This window comes from Macrobrachium rosenbergii, chromosome 26 (assembly GCF_040412425.1).
Source record: "Macrobrachium rosenbergii isolate ZJJX-2024 chromosome 26, ASM4041242v1, whole genome shotgun sequence".
In the NCBI taxonomy this organism is placed as follows: Eukaryota; Metazoa; Arthropoda; class Malacostraca; order Decapoda; family Palaemonidae; genus Macrobrachium; species Macrobrachium rosenbergii.
The window spans coordinates 17,166,567-17,182,410 of record NC_089766.1 but is presented as its reverse complement, the minus strand read 5'-3'; the positions used below and the strand labels follow the sequence as shown (position 1 = coordinate 17,182,410).

General features: G+C 34.5%; 1 protein-coding gene across 8 annotated transcripts in view; it reads left to right on the top strand.

Annotated features, from left to right (window-relative positions):
- Syn1 (Syntrophin-like 1) overlaps nt 1–15,844 on the top strand; it is an 88,345-nt gene that overhangs the window by 53,381 nt on the left and 19,120 nt on the right. For 4 of the 8 annotated variants that reach the window (XM_067128402.1, XM_067128403.1, XM_067128400.1 and 1 more), the window contains 4 exons: nt 11,698–11,907; nt 12,302–12,519; nt 12,900–13,027; nt 13,187–13,380. In XM_067128402.1, coding sequence (XP_066984503.1) covers nt 11,698–11,907; nt 12,302–12,519; nt 12,900–13,027; nt 13,187–13,380 — 750 coding nt within the window. Of the gene's footprint in view, nt 1–11,673; nt 11,908–12,301; nt 12,520–12,899; nt 13,028–13,186; nt 13,381–15,844 lie in introns of all 8 variants that reach the window. The other 4 variants (XM_067128397.1, XM_067128398.1, XM_067128396.1 and 1 more) reach the window with 1 other exon arrangement.

Sequence of the window (15,844 nt, the reverse complement as noted above, 5' to 3'; positions counted from 1 at the left end):
GAACCATGCCCAGTGACGATCCCAGCGCTTTCATTTGGCCAATTTTTAAAAATCAACGGTCTCTCGACCAACACAAAAGTCTAAAGATTAATGTAACCAGCGCCATCATATTCAACAAAACATGTTTGCCGACCGCTGACATAAAAAGTGAGACCACAGCCGCCAATTCATTCAGCTCCTACCTGAAGAAGGAAGAAGGATTCAGATTTCTGATTGGATATTTCTTCACTATCCTTTTCCAACATGTCAGTTGCTGATACCCTAAAAGCAATCCCAGAAGACACTACATAAGGGAATTTTTCCATTACCTGTTTAAAGAGGACTTGATATTTTTTATAAATAAAAACCCTGCAATGACCTCTTTTTTGGCATTTTACTGCATTTATTTTTCTGTTACTGAAGAAGAAAAAGGATAATTAGAAAAGTTGAACAAATAGTCTAAAGATTAATGCAACCAAGGCTGCCATCATATTCAACAAAACATGTTTGAAAAGCCAAAGGGCCTATGACAGACCAAAAGTATTATTATTATTATTTAAAAGGATGGCTGCTGACATCATGCGGTAGTTTGGCTATGATGAATTTATCTTTATACCATTTTTCATTAGTGTCTTTTCTATTTTCCTTGTGATTAGCTTGGTTCTGTACCATTTTTCATTAGTAACAACACACAACCTGCCCCCAAGATGACATAAAGATCAACTGGCCAATGAAGAAAATTCATGTTCAAGACAGTAAGAAAATGAAGGATTTATTATGTGATCTGGTGATGAAGAATAACCCTTCCGCCAGCAAGAGAACCCCTCAAGCAGAAGAACGTGGTCTTTTAATGAAATATCCAGTCAGAATGAAATCCTTCATGCCACGCCCTGGATTCAGATTTCTGATTGGATATTTCAGTATAAAAGACTTCCCAGAGGCGCCCCTTCCACAGGCACTATCTAATTTAAGAAGAATAATTTTCCAACATGAATGATGAGCGAGGCGCCCAGTTGCTGACTAACATCATTCATGAGCCCAAAAGCAAATCATCAAGGAAAATAGAAATGATTCCCACTATATAAGATAAATTTGCAATAATCGCCATCCATGCGCTGAAGCCCGTGTATAAATTCAGAATCCTATGCAATCTTTTAATAAGACCTGTTTAAAAGAGGGTCTATAGAACCTTCATATATTATTTTTACTTTATTATTATTATTATTATTAGAAAAGTCTTCTACAAAATATTATAATATTATTATTATTATTATTATTATTATTATTATTATTATTATTATTATTATTATTCAGAACATGAACCCTATTCATAAGGAACAAGCCATTAACTTGAAATTCAAGCTTCCAAAGAGTATGGTTTTCATTAGTAACCAGGAAATATATGCTTTATTTGCAGAGTAATCCTATACTCATTAACATTTGTCATAGTAAGAAGGTAATGTTTCAGGTTAGAGTTACAAGAAAATTGTTTCAGGAGCCATAGGGTGTAGAGGATAAGATAATTAAACTAAATAGTTTTAAATGTCAGTTTACCAGCTGAACACACTTGAGAAGCTGTAATACTGTATTCATATTTTGCTAGAAGTCACAGGTCTGAAAGTTTTTGTGTAGCAGTAATTTTAAAAAATTGGATGTGGGAATCAGTGCTTAGATTTTCATATGCTATAAGGTTTATTCAGTTAGCAGTAGTAATGAGTAATTCTTTTGTTCTGGTTATTGCTTGATAAGTAGTTAGTAGTTTACAGCTGGATCAAGTTCTCTCTAACAGTTCCATGAAGGGTTTTGCATGCTGTAGTAAGATAATGTATTTTTTTCATTGAAAAACTTCTAAATAATGTAAATCAGAAGCTGGAATAGCAGTGTTTTCATCATTATAGAATGATTGGTAAGTTATAGCAGTGTTAAGCCTACTTGTACAGTTAAAGAATTCTGTATTTGGTCACTTACCCTAACATACTTTAACTGGTTGTTTGTTTGCTAATTGCAGGGCTACTACAGCTTTTAACAATTTAGCTTTATGCTATGTATTTATAGTTAAGGTATATACTTACGTACATACAGTGCATTGAGATGGTGCTTGGTTTATTAACATCTGCCTATATACATGTATTGCTAATGAAGTTCATATATGTCGTGCAAAGGCTTTGTAGTTCTTGTTAGTATATTTAAGATATTAACTAACATTTATTAACTATTTAAAATACTGTACTTTTTGCATGGAAATTACCTCATACCTAAATTTTCCCTATCCTGTATTACTTCTCTATAAACTACATTTACAGATTTTGTCAGTCTGCTTTTATAATTTGAAGGTAACCATGTAAAATGAAAACATTGATGATAGAAAACTCTTCCTTTTGGTTTCTAAATGATCTGGAACAAAAGAACTTCAGATTAGTATTTTATCCCTTAGTCCATTGACTCTCAGTCCTTACATGTTGCCTCTCACAACAGACCCCTTGTAGTAAAGGCCAAAGCAAGATTTCATGAATGATGGTTATGATTTATGCGCATATGATTTAGGGAAGCAACACTGTGCAACATATGTATCAAAGTAGCCCTGATTTTGATAATTATACAATAGCCTTAGCCACCCCACCGGATGGAAAGTCTCAATGCTTGCAACTTGCAGGGCTGGCCTTAAGTCAGTCTAGTTATATTTTTGGGCATAAAGTGTTATTCCTTTAGTTATTTGAATAATCAATAAAGGGATGAGCGTATATGGGTACTCTGGTAGTGATAATAATGTCATTTTAATGGTTTGGTGAAAGCAGGGAAAATTAATTTTTATGAATTTCTGTCATCCAGGAGTTTCTTTTTGGCACTAGAGTGAATGATAAGACCTAAAGTTTTAAAAACTGTGTTAATGTAATAACTGTTATTGTTAAGAAACTGTATCGACAGTGCTTTAATCAGCGCTGAATGTCAGGGTTTGTCAAGTGGTTAATATGCAGTACTTTTCGTAGAAACAATGGGAGTAATGCCACAGTTTTTTGTTAGTATTAAATGGAACAGTTGTTATTTTAATAGGAAAGATTAACATGTGCAGAATATAAATTTGTAATATTCAACTTTAAAAAATTTGAAAATATCCATTATTAAGACAAGTATAAAGAAGATTAAAAGAACTCATGGATTACAGTACAGTAATCATGATTTAAATGCTTGTGACCTTGTAGTAAATTTGTAAAAACACAGTATCTGCAGTAAACTATGGGCCACTTAAGTTTAAATTAGCCCCTTTTATATGGACTGTCACCGTAGGTAACTGTATGCTTTGTTTTACGATAAACTTACATTAAAATGTCTGCAGAAAATATAGGAACACTAGAGTAATTGCCTAAGACTTGGTATGGCATATTGAAAATTTTAAGACATTTTGTGTTTTGTACACAAGGCCCATTACCTTGGATAACCTTAAGCTTTGGTTCAGTGTCAGTCTTTTACTCAACACATTTTATTCAGGAAAGTTTACCATGCTCAGATGGCAAGAAAGAAGATCCCTCAGGGTAGGTAAAATTTGCACCTAATTGGAAGGGAGAGAGGAGGGGGCCTGGATGTAAGGCAGTGGTATGTACAACCAAAACAATTTTTTTTATGAATTGTCATATTTTGTACCTAAGAACCATTGCAATAGATCACAGAATATCTGATTTGGAATCATTGCAATAGATCACATAATATCTGATTTGGTGGGAGGGCAGTTGAAGTAGAAACAGCTCTTGGTTTTGGGATGACATCATCAAGTAAGGGGTTGCCATACCAAAATTGTTTAGGCCAAGCCATTTATATGGCCCTGAGCTGATATAAAGGATATTATTATTATTATTATTATATGAGGATTTAGGATTGCTTAGAGCTCTGGTCAAAGGCATGCTAGCTCGGCAAAACTGACAAACTGGCCTGTAGAGCATATGGTGGTTTACCCCAAAAAAATAGAAAGACCAAGAGTTGAGGATAAGTGGCTTGCATACTCACTTTTGCCTAGTGCTGCAGTGCCAAAAAGAGAGGGAGAGAGAAGTAACTGAAAGAAACTTGGATGACCAGGAGTTCAGGAAAAAGAAAGACCATTTTTATGAGACTACTGTACTACGTCAAATTTCAAGACTTCATAGAGCTTGCCAGAAGTGTTTGTTCTTAAATGAGAAATGCTAATAGGGGCAAGGTGAAGTTTTAAATAGTTAGAAAGCTTTGTGGGGAAGAGACCAAAGGAAATAGAAAAAGGCAAAAAGATGAAAGCAGTGCCATTGGTGCCAAAGGGTTGTTGCAAAGGACCTATAGTACCACAAAATTGGCACTGTAAGTAGTACTCTTGTAGAACTCTTCATATGGGGAGAGTAGATTAGAAATGTGGGAATCTTATACTTACAGTATGAAGGAGGTTTTTGTCTCCAGCCCAATGAGAGTCAAGACCACTCTGGGGCTCTGGTTTATCTTTTTTAATTAATCTACCATCTAACTGAAATCATTTCATTCCATGGATGATTTGTGTGGCAACACTTCAAACTACAGTGTTGGCTTGACACAGGGTTCTGATACAAAGCATTAATTAATTCAGAAATCTCTCTCTCTCTCTCTCTCTCTCTCTCTCTCTCTCTCTCTCTCTCTCTCTCTCTCTCTCTCTCTCTCTCTCTCTCTCTCTCTCTCTCTCTCTCTCTCTCTGGCAATGTAGTATTTTATAAACCAACTTGCTATGTGAACTGGCTTTTGTCAATGAAAAAGGATAGGAAGCTCAATTGTAGTAAAGAACTTTGGCTGATAAAAGTCTAAGGTGACTTTTTTTTAATGTGTACATTTGGAAAAGGTTCTTATTTAAGCCTAATCTCAGTCATAAGTTAAAATTATGACTTGTCTGAATGATGTACTGTTCACTGTACTGTATTTTGTTTTGATACTTAAAAAAACAAATGTTTTTCTGTGACAGCATTTTAACATATTTTATGAAGTTACAACCTGTAACCTGTTAGTGGTAGATTGCAGATATATTCTTCATGTGGCTGCACTGTACTCCATTGATGTGTTAGTCAACTTAAAATCTAAGCTTATATAGATTATATAGCACATAGATGTCCATTAAAAGCACCATTAACATATTAAACATACAATATTAGTAGTTTGCATGTTTTTATAATTTGTCAGAGCTTGACTGTGATAAGTAAAAGAGGATACTGCTCATGAAGTTTGAATATTACTTTTGTTGTATTCGAAATTCATGCTGCATTCGTACTGAAACCTTTGTACCATGAGACTCTAGGGTGAACTGCACCTATTTTAAATGTTATAGTGCTAGGGTTCTCAGTCAGCCTAGGATTGTAATAGATTTTGTTTTTAAGATGGCCCTGCTTGAAATTTAGGGTTCAGATTGGCTGATCGTAAGTTTAGGGATTCTCATTTCATGTTCAGGTGGTAGTCAAATCAAGAAATGAGTTTAATTAGTGGTTTATTAAACTTCCGGCATAAAAGAATCACCTTTTTGTACTTAAGAGGGGGAAAAAGAAAGTTACCAACCTCTTTGCTGCATAGTTGTCATACACTGTAATGAATTTTCACTTATAATAAAACCTTGATGGGAATAAAGGATATTAAAATCTTAAGAGAGACTATACATGTTTTGTAATTCTGCATCAGTTTCACTTCCAAGACAGAAATTAGCACCACATACTGTAGTTAATGAAGAGATGAATAGATGGCTTAAATTGCAGTAGTGCAGGAAACTAATACCATTGATCCTCAAGTCTCCTGGCATAATGGTTTGATGGTATTGCTTAAATGAAGTGTAAGATTTTTGTACTTGATGAATTGTGTACAAAGTTCTTCCTTTAGTGTTTCCATGAAATTTGAACTTTTATCACTTATTTTCATAAGGGGATAGGTCAAAAGTCATGCCAATTTGGGTTGTAGATGGAAATAATATATACTGTAAAAAGTCAAATTTTTATGGATATTGTTGCACTCTAAAATGGCACAGTATTAGCTAAATGCTTCATCCAGTATTACATGTTGGTATGTGAATGCATGTGATAAACTGCTTTCTGCATATAGTCGATGATTTAAAGACTAAAAGTGCATGAGAATCATCAACTTAAAAACTGTATCTGTATTCAGATTAGTTGCATCTTTCAGTGGTATAGGTGTTTTAATGCAAATTAGTTGCATCTCTCAGTGGTATAGGTGTTTCATTGCAAGTTGTATCTTTTAGTGGTATAGGTGTTTTAATGCAGGTTAGTTGCAGCTTTCAGTGGTATAGGCATGGGATGAACATTTGGATACACTGACAGAGTCATACGTTTTGCACACTCATTTTCATACTTTTCATAGAGATGAGTAGCCCATATTTTTTGGCATTTGCTAATTTAGGAAAAATTAAGAAACTTCTGTCTTCAACATTGGCAAGAAATGTGAATTGATCTAGTTTTAGAGAATTGGGACTAACTTTTCAAGCAAGAAATTTTTCTAAAAGCATTATTTTGAGAATAAGAGTAGTGATTTTTTATTTTTATTGTGCTGATAATAGGCTAATCTATACCATTTTAGCATTTGAACGTGATCCTTGAAAGCATCTCTATTAATATTTATTAAAATCAGTCATGTTATAGAATGCATTACAGTCCTTTTGTATTGAATTAAGCATGATTATTGAAGCATTTGAAAGGAATGTTTTTATATAATTGTTTTCAGTACATTTTAATTTAGTTTTAAAGCCTGTGTTAAGTATGTGTATTGAAATAATTGGCATGATTGTGAAAACAATTAAAACTTGTGTTTGAATCCAAAGCACTTTTTTGCTACAAAGATGCCATAGATGTTCAAGGAAAGTTTTTTTTATGACATAAAGGTCATGGTGCATAACTTTTGGAGTGTTTGGGTAGCATAATATAGAAATTTGGGCTTTTCCACTAAAGGTTTTCCCTCATTACATTAAATCACAGCATGGAATTAAGGGGTTATGTAGACAGTAGTTTTTGAGTGCTGGCAGGATCAAAACTAACTAGAGATTTGATCTGTTTTAATGTAAATCTATTGGTTAAAAATTAATTTTAAGTTGCTTTAAAGTCATACGCAAGGGATAAGACTTGTTATGATGTGGTAGCATTGTTTCCAGCATTTATCACTTGTTTTCGTGAGTAGTACGGCACATAGTGTATAGCTTGTACTTTGGGTTTCTGTTGTCCCTGTTGGGGTGCAGGATGGTCTCTAAAAGTTGTCTGGATAGTATGAAGCAGACAACTTAATCCCCCTTCTCCCATGACATTGTAGAGACCTGCAAAGAGAAAGGAATACTTGTACTGTACTTACTTGGAATTTGTGAAACTGAAAATTAGGGAGAAGTACTGATATCTTTGTGCTTAATGAGTGAATATAGGTAAGGAAACCCTTATTACCTATTTGACATATCCCAGTTTAGCAGTTAAGCAACCATTAACTTATGGTTAGAAATTTTAACACAATTACACTTGACCAATTCCTGACTGGTATTGCACACTACTGTATACAGTTACTGTACTTGTTCAAACATTAGGGGATTACAAACCATCTGTAATATAGTATGTTACTGTAGTATCCTATTCACATATTCTGTATTAAAGCATCACAAAACTGTACTTGGACATATTGTTGTCCATCAGATTTACCCTTTGTATGACAGGTCAAATTATATATTGTTTTGATAAATTCTTTGAGGATATTTTGTTATGAGTAGCTACATAAATCCCTCAGATGATTTTACTGGAGCCTTCTAGTATCTGAGCTGTCATGAAATGGTGCTTTTTTCGATACTGTCAAGAGATTGACTGATAATATAGTATATGTACCCATATACTCTACTGTATAGGATATGTACACATATACTATTGTCATATTCAAGTTATTGTATCAACAAAGTTTAAAAGCTTCCATACACTATAACTGGCAAGATTGTGGCAACTTCTTTTGTAGCTTCCCAAACTACACTGATATGGCCTTGGATTTGGTCAAAAGATGATGGAACCTGTTGGTAGGAGAAGTTCAAGATGAAGCCAAAGACTTGAGTATACTGATGATGAGGTTCAAGATGGTTACAAGCAAAGAACTATAATTTGCAAAGTTTCAATAAAGATTTAAATGCATTTCTGATGTTGTTGAAGAACTTAGAGCCATTCATATGAAGTACCGTTCATAATTCAAAACTTACAATGTTTAACAATAGCATTGATGACAACTATAGTTTGAGTAATAGCGCTGACAACTGTAGTTCGAGTAATAGCGGTGACAGTGAATTGTTGTATGAGAAAAGTATTTTTTGTAAACATAATCTAGAATGTTATCATCTTGAATATTTTTTATAAACATGATGCAGAATGGTTATCATCTTGTTAGCTGCCTAAATGCTTTCTCATTTGCAATATCAAGTGTAATGGAGATACAGTAATGAGAAATGCTTAACCCTTAAGGGACGGGCTAAATATATATCAAGCACACCCCCAGACCGGGCAGACTTTAAGGTTGGCCAATTTAAGAAAAAAACACATCAATGGAAAGAGGAAGATACGCAAATGTACACTCGGCAAGGAAAGTGAGGATACAGTTTTCATTAGATTTCTTTCATCGAATTTTTATTTTTTTCTTACAGAAAACTCATAATCTCTGTAAATTTACTCTAGAATATGAAAATACAATGCAAATTATATCATATGTGTTCAATCTGCAAAACAAAAACGTTCAGATACTTAAAAACACCATGCATGTCCGAGGTAATCAGAATTTCTCAGATGACTTCGTTCATAGAGATCTAAAAGATAGTGTGTGGATATCTCGGTGTAGTACTGTTTATCAGAACGGCAATATTTTCTCATTTTCCATTATGAACAGGCTTATTGTCGCATCATCATACAAGGTAATGATAATTTTCTTTAATTTTTACACATTCATATTTGTATTTCACGGTGTTAAAAGTCAGCTGGAATTAATGGCAGCAAATGTTGTGACAGCTAGGGTAGGTTGACCAAATCTATTTAAATCCGCAAGAGCGTTCTCTATGATGTGAGGAGCACTTCGGCGGGAAAACACAAGTAACTGGATGTTTCTTGACATTGCCATAGTTTCTCTCTCTCTCTCTCTCTCTCCATTGCTAAAACATACTGTACAAATATAGTATCGCTCAATCTCTAAAAGAAAAAAATAATGAAATGAGTAGCTCTACATATAGGCCTGGGCTTACACAACAGCAACTCTCTCTCTCTCTCATCATAACATTGCATTCGCTTCTTTATTGTTCCCCACGTTTTTCATTGGACATTGCTCAAATTTAACTCTTGATTTCATTATGGAAGATCGCGTTTCCGATTATGCAAGCATTCCGTTCATTGTGGTGTCATGAATTCATTTGTGTAAGGTTACTTGGTAGGTTATGTCAAAAAATGTTTATTTTGCTCAAAACTGTCGCTGCAAATTACAACTTGAACGAATACTGTAAAGCTTACTACTGCATTTAAGTATCAATGATTTCAGAACCGTAGAATATGATTGAAAGTTATAGGAGGTCAAGCAAAAACCAAACACAATAAGACTGAAGCTCCTCCCCTTTCTAAAGTTGCCAGGTGTCGCATTATTGAGCAATATATGTCCAAAGATTTAAAAAAACTGTATCCTAACTTTCCTTGCTGAGTGTATATGGTTTAATAAAAAAAATTCTAAACATTTTTCCCTACCTTCCATGGGAAGTTGAAAGCTATTTACAGACCTGTGTGGGGCCTCTTTTACAAAACTTGTGAAAATGTTAATTTTACCGAGTTATGCATGTTTTTTCTAATAATTTATTTTATTTTATTTTGTAAAATTATAGTTGCAGCTCACACAGTATCATAGCAGACAAGAACCACAGTCAGTAACAAATTCTGAGTATATTTGTTGTAAAATATTTATGAGATTTACTGAGATGGGGAGATGCAATAACTTTTTGTGAGGTATACATGTTTTTTGTAATATTTCTTTGCACTTTTCTTTGCAAAATTACAATTATAGCTGACATAATATCATAAAAGATAGAACTAAAACCAGCAATCCCTGGGTATATTTTTGAGCAAATAAATAAGAGGACGTCCTGCAGTGGCTGAGAAGCAGTACATTCCCCGCTGAAATCTCAAGGCATACTGATCGATGCCTCTCCCGAGCTCAGCTAAATAGTTGCCATAAGTCATGTGTGGACCATTGAAGTGCTATGAACAGTTTTCCTGCTAAATCCATCCAAACCAAATGGCGCGTAATATCAATACTCATATGAGGATTCCCATCCATCACCCAAAACCTGTTATAGATACTCATATGAGGATTCCCGTCCATTAAGGGTTAAGCAGTTTTGCCATTTTCTTAATATTGTAACGTAGTTGTTCCTGAGTATTATTAATTGGTTGGTTAATTTCACGAACAAATTTTATGTCATATGTATTTATATTTCATTGTTTGCTGAGATGTTATTTGCCTATACAATATGTTGTAACATGGGAAATTTTCATTGCTCATTCTTTTATTAAGGGCTTCTTTTTACTTATATCCGAAAGTATTTATTTGCCTTTGGTTATGGAACTATGCCTTTCTTTATGAGGGTAAGCATGTTAGAACATATCTTTGCTTTGAAATCTCACCGTTGCTGAGGGTAATGGGTTTGTGTTATGTCACACTTTTTCATGGTTGTATGTTTGGAGAATTGATTTCTTGCTGTGTTTTTCATTTACAAGAGAATCCCATCTTTTACTGTATATCCCATTATTTTTTAAAATCCTATTAGATGTCTTTCAACTACACGTTGCTTCACATGGTTATTTGCACCAACAAGGCAAACAAGTGAAACTTAGGTCTGCAGTTGTACTGTTAATTTGAATAATCTTTAAAGTTATGACACAAGGTTGAAGCCTCATAAAAAATGGAAATGTGCATTTAAACTTTTTGTTTTTCATGGTTTATCAGTACTGTATACTGTACCTGTAATTTTATAGTACAGTATTCAGTGTTCTGGAAGACAACGTTGTCTGTTAGTTAACTAGCGTAGTCAAGTATGTTGAAATGCCCTGTAATTTCCATGCAGAAAATTCTACTTAGTGTTAAGCTGTATGTAAAAAGGACATTAGAAATTTAGAGTGAAACTACCCACACAACCCAAGATATGCTATTGGAAAGTCAGGTCCAGTATAGGTTCAGAAGTTGACATATTTGTGTTGCTTACTTAAGTTTGTTTCTGTCTTCCTGCATGTACCGTCCTCGCTCCGTCTCACCTGCCTGCTTTCTGTACCCTACATCGCCCCCACATTCTGCACCTGGGACTCCATACCAAACCTGGGCATCCAACAAACACCGGAAACTCCATACCCACCTTGACCCCTTTATGAATTGGGACTGACATGCAATAAATAAATAAACTTGTGTGTGATTTGTGTGACATTGGGAACTCCCCCTCTGGACTGGGACCCTGCTGCAAACTACATCAAGCATGGATCCTTATTTCATAAACATTTGGACCATCTTCGTTTGCTCTGTTTTATTCTTTGAAATATATATGACTTTTTTTTTTCAATTTCCTTTTGCTTAATCTTATTTTTTGAATGCATTTTGCTTTAACTGAATGTATTTTGTAATCTTGAATACTGTTTATGCATTAATGATTTAAATGGCACTGTTTTACCCCTTGCTGCTCCTCCTTAGTTGTTCCTTCATTTTATGTTACAGTTAAATATCTGCGTGAAGTCACACCTTATTTCCGAAAGGCTTCAGTAATGGCGGACATTGGCTGGGAGCTCCAGTCTGGATTTCTGGGTGCTGAAAATGGTTTCCTAAACAGTGGAGAAGATCGTAGTTCACCTGTAATGTCAAATGGCCCTGATACACGGTCTGTTCCCCTGCTCTTCTGTCACCTAACAAGAAGCTTTAAATGTCAAGGTAATGTGAAAATATGCCTGCCCATATTAATGTCTGTTGTTGAAGACTGTACTTTCTTTTTAACTATATATGGAGTGATTTTTATAGGAATGGTAAGTATTAAGTAATGTAAAGAAATCGATATCAAAATTATAGGCTTATAGTTATATAGAGAATGAAGACAAACTACTCTACTGTAATTAGAATCTGGTTTTGATTTTGTGCTATAGAGATCAGTTCATGGTTATTTAAACTGATGAATGGTCCCAAATTTTGAAAATATTCTTAGCTCTTGTACAAGTATGGTATCATTTTTATTAATAGTAAAAAATACATCTTGTCTAATGAGGAAATGGTTATATGGACATCATTTACAAGCTGGGTTTTAAACCTCTTTTGTTTTTATTCCTGGCAGAGCCCAGCAGTCTCGAATTACATTCACCGGACCGACTCCACAACTTAATAATGAAGTGTTCATCAGAATCAGATGCTTCTGGCTGGTACAATGCTCTCCACTCCACTTTAGATAGACTCACGACATCAGCTCTCACTCATGCGAACAAAATGTTGGGAGATGTCCTGGATAAAGCCACTATTCATCATATTGGTTGGCTAAAGTTAAAACTTGATCAGGTATGTTTTACTAGTGCTAAAAAAATTAAAAGATTTTGTACTAGAATTGATTTTTCTGTATTTACTAGCAACTTCCAGCATGTGAATTTTGACAAATTTATGTTTTTAAATTCACATAGTATTGAAGCCTTTGTTTTGGATAAGGAGTTCATTATTTGTCTAAGTATAAACCTGGAAACAGGTTCAACCTATGATAAAATATGCTTTATCTTGTACAGTAATAGGTTCAATAATTCCAAAAAACTTGCAGCACTTGGTCAGTCAGTCTTGATGGTAATTTTATTGGTGTGAAAATGTTTCAGTACTAGTTAGAACTTCCCTCAGCCTAATTTCCTTAATTCCAAAGTTCATAGGTGAAGTTGATTTACTTTGAATTTCAGGGTAAAGAGGAATGGGAACCACAATTTTGTGCTGTGACCGATCATGACATGATTCTTTTTCAAGAAGTACCCTGGACCAAAGAAGCATGGGCTAACCCTCTTGTTTTCTATCCACTTTTAGCCACAAGGTAAGTCTCAAATACACCTTTAATAACAGATTATGCTTTTACTTTGGGTTTATTGTTGGCCTGGGATAACAGTATACAAGAACATTGTAGGTTGGTTAATTGGATAGACTTTTGCAGTGTGTAGATTGTTTTCTCATAACTCTCTTTAACTTTTCTCAGAATTGTAAACTCTACACACAAAGGTTCCCTCGGAGGGAATGAACCAATTACAATGACAATGCGTTGTGGTACCCAGGAAGGAGTGTGTTGTAGTGTTTTTCAGCATGACACACAACGGGACCTGGCTACTTGGGTGAAGGAGCTAGTTCAGGGTGCACATAGTGCAGTGAAAAGACAAAAGGAAGTTGCTTGTTGTAAGTATTAAAAGAGAACACTTACCGTTCTTTTATATTACAACACTATTTTTTAAAAAGTTTATTTTTCTTGTACAAACCCTTACTCATTGTGTCTTCAGATCCAGCAGCAACAAAGCTGAGGAATTGGGAGGGGAGCAGTTAAGCTACATAAATGGTTTTGTATTTAAAAAAATCTTGCATTAAAAGAAAAGAAAATATATTCATCTGATCACAAAACCCGTTGCTTTAATGTGGTCTGAGTAGTGACTTAATCTGGAGGCTACTTAGCTGCTGACACTTTTTAGGAGAAAAAGACTTTACACGACAAAAGTGGCATGTGGGATAAGATTTATAAAGAAACCCAAGGTTCCAAGAGAAATAGGGATTGAAAAATTAGACCAGAACCCTAGTAGAAAAAACTGGAGGGATGCAAGAATGGTTGGGAGACTCCAAATAATGGGCACTAATATCTTAAAAGGAGGCAAGTTGAGATTGTTAAGAAATGAAGAAGATAAATCTCCAAAGCAGTATCGAAGTATGAAATGGTACAAGCTCTCATGGAAGAAAAAAAAAGTAGTCTTGTGCTTCATTTGCTGGCGTAAAATGGAGACCACGTAGATGCCAGTAGTGGTGAGAGGTATGAAGTTACCCAAGGTGATGCCATTTGAAGCAAAACCAGTCTGTCTCTTTGAGGGGAAGAATTCAGACAGAGAGATACACTGATAGATGAACTTCAGTTGGAGAAGGTTTGGCTCTTGAAATAAAAAAACAAAAGACAACAAGACCAAGAAGTATCTAGCTGCTTGAAGTATTAAAAAATCATATGGGATTTTGGTCCTTGAGGGAACTCTGTTTAAAGAGGGTGTACATTTCTAGACCTGCAGGAGTCGAGGATAAATTTGAGTATCCTTATATTGAAAAAGCTCTTTAGAGAAAGTTTTCAGTAGTTCCATTAAGCTAAGACTCTTTGAGCTGATCAAACAAAGTTTAAATTTAACCTGGTCATCCAACAAAGTGTTGCATCTCTATGTGTCCTTGAGGAAAGCCAGTCATATTGTGGGTCAGAATCGCTGCAGAGGGAGCCAAAACAAGATTGGCTTTATGGATCAGACCTGGGATGAGCTGGGAGTCATTCCTTCCAGCTGGAGGATGAAGACTGACAGGAGCAGGTTTGTGCTTAAGGGGCGTGCCGCTGCCATAAGGCCCCATTATAAAGTAGGTGAACATTGTTACCTTGTGATTGAAGGGATTTGCTTAACATTTTTTACCACTTATTAAACAATACTGAAAGTATCTGTGTAAGGAAATTAAAAAATGTGATCTCTAAGTTTATGAATTTTGCAGTTGAAAGAAAAAAATTGCAATCAAAAACAATTTTTCTTACGAGAGGCCAAAGATATATAGTTATACTACATGCTGTGAAAGTTTCAATGAATTTTGTTCCATCTTTTTAGAGGTATGGTCATTTACTTTTTTGAAATAGTATAAGTTTTGAGAAAACAGAAAATAAAATTTTTTGCTTATTTTGTAATAACTCTGAAACATTGATAATTAGAAAGCTGATTTTTTCAGTGAAAGTAGTTCTTCATATAAGAAAGATCCCCTGAAATTTACAAAATAATCTGATGATGTACTCCCTACTTGGTTTTCCCTTGGTGATTGACATTTGTGACATATCTCCAAATATCTCCCTTGGAGAATCTTGCCTTTTGTTCCAGTTTCTTTTGTCCTTCCAATTCTCATAGTACAAATAGTTTTATATATTTCTAAAATACACCTCTTCTTTGCTCCTATTATGATAGAAAAAATTGTACTCAGAAATGCACTAAAAAGCCGGACATGACATGACTCACGAAGTAAACTGTGGCACTATGTGACACGCCTGAAGGAAATGTTCCCATATACTGTACTTTCCATATATTTTTTTATTCGTGAATAGACACCCTGTAAAGATATCCAGAGTAAATAAAACATAATATTCATTCTATTTTTATCATTTGTCAAAAAAATAGCGACTTGTAAATTATTTTAGTTATGATAATGTAAATTTTGTGTATGTAAATGGTCATGAGGAAGATTGCTATTCATTTGCATAAGTCTGTATAGTTGTACAGTGTATAGCATGTTGATTTACATATCGAGGTTATTTTACTGTATTAGTAAGTCAGGAAACACAAAACTGTAAAAATAAGTCAAGAAATACAAAACATGTAAATTGTTTGGCCCAATACGTGTATTGAGAAATTTAGGCGAGTTACTCTGTCTGATATTATGTTTTTCTGGAAGCTGTCACTAGAGATAATGCAGATATTTTAGTGGATAATGCAAATATATAAATTATTTCAAGCTAAACAGGATTAGAAAATTTTGCAACAATTTGTCACTTACAGGACAGTAAAAACGATGAACAAAATTGTCAGTAGACCCATCTAAATAATTTTTTTGAGCTGTAACACCAGGATATGTTTAGACATAAAAGAAT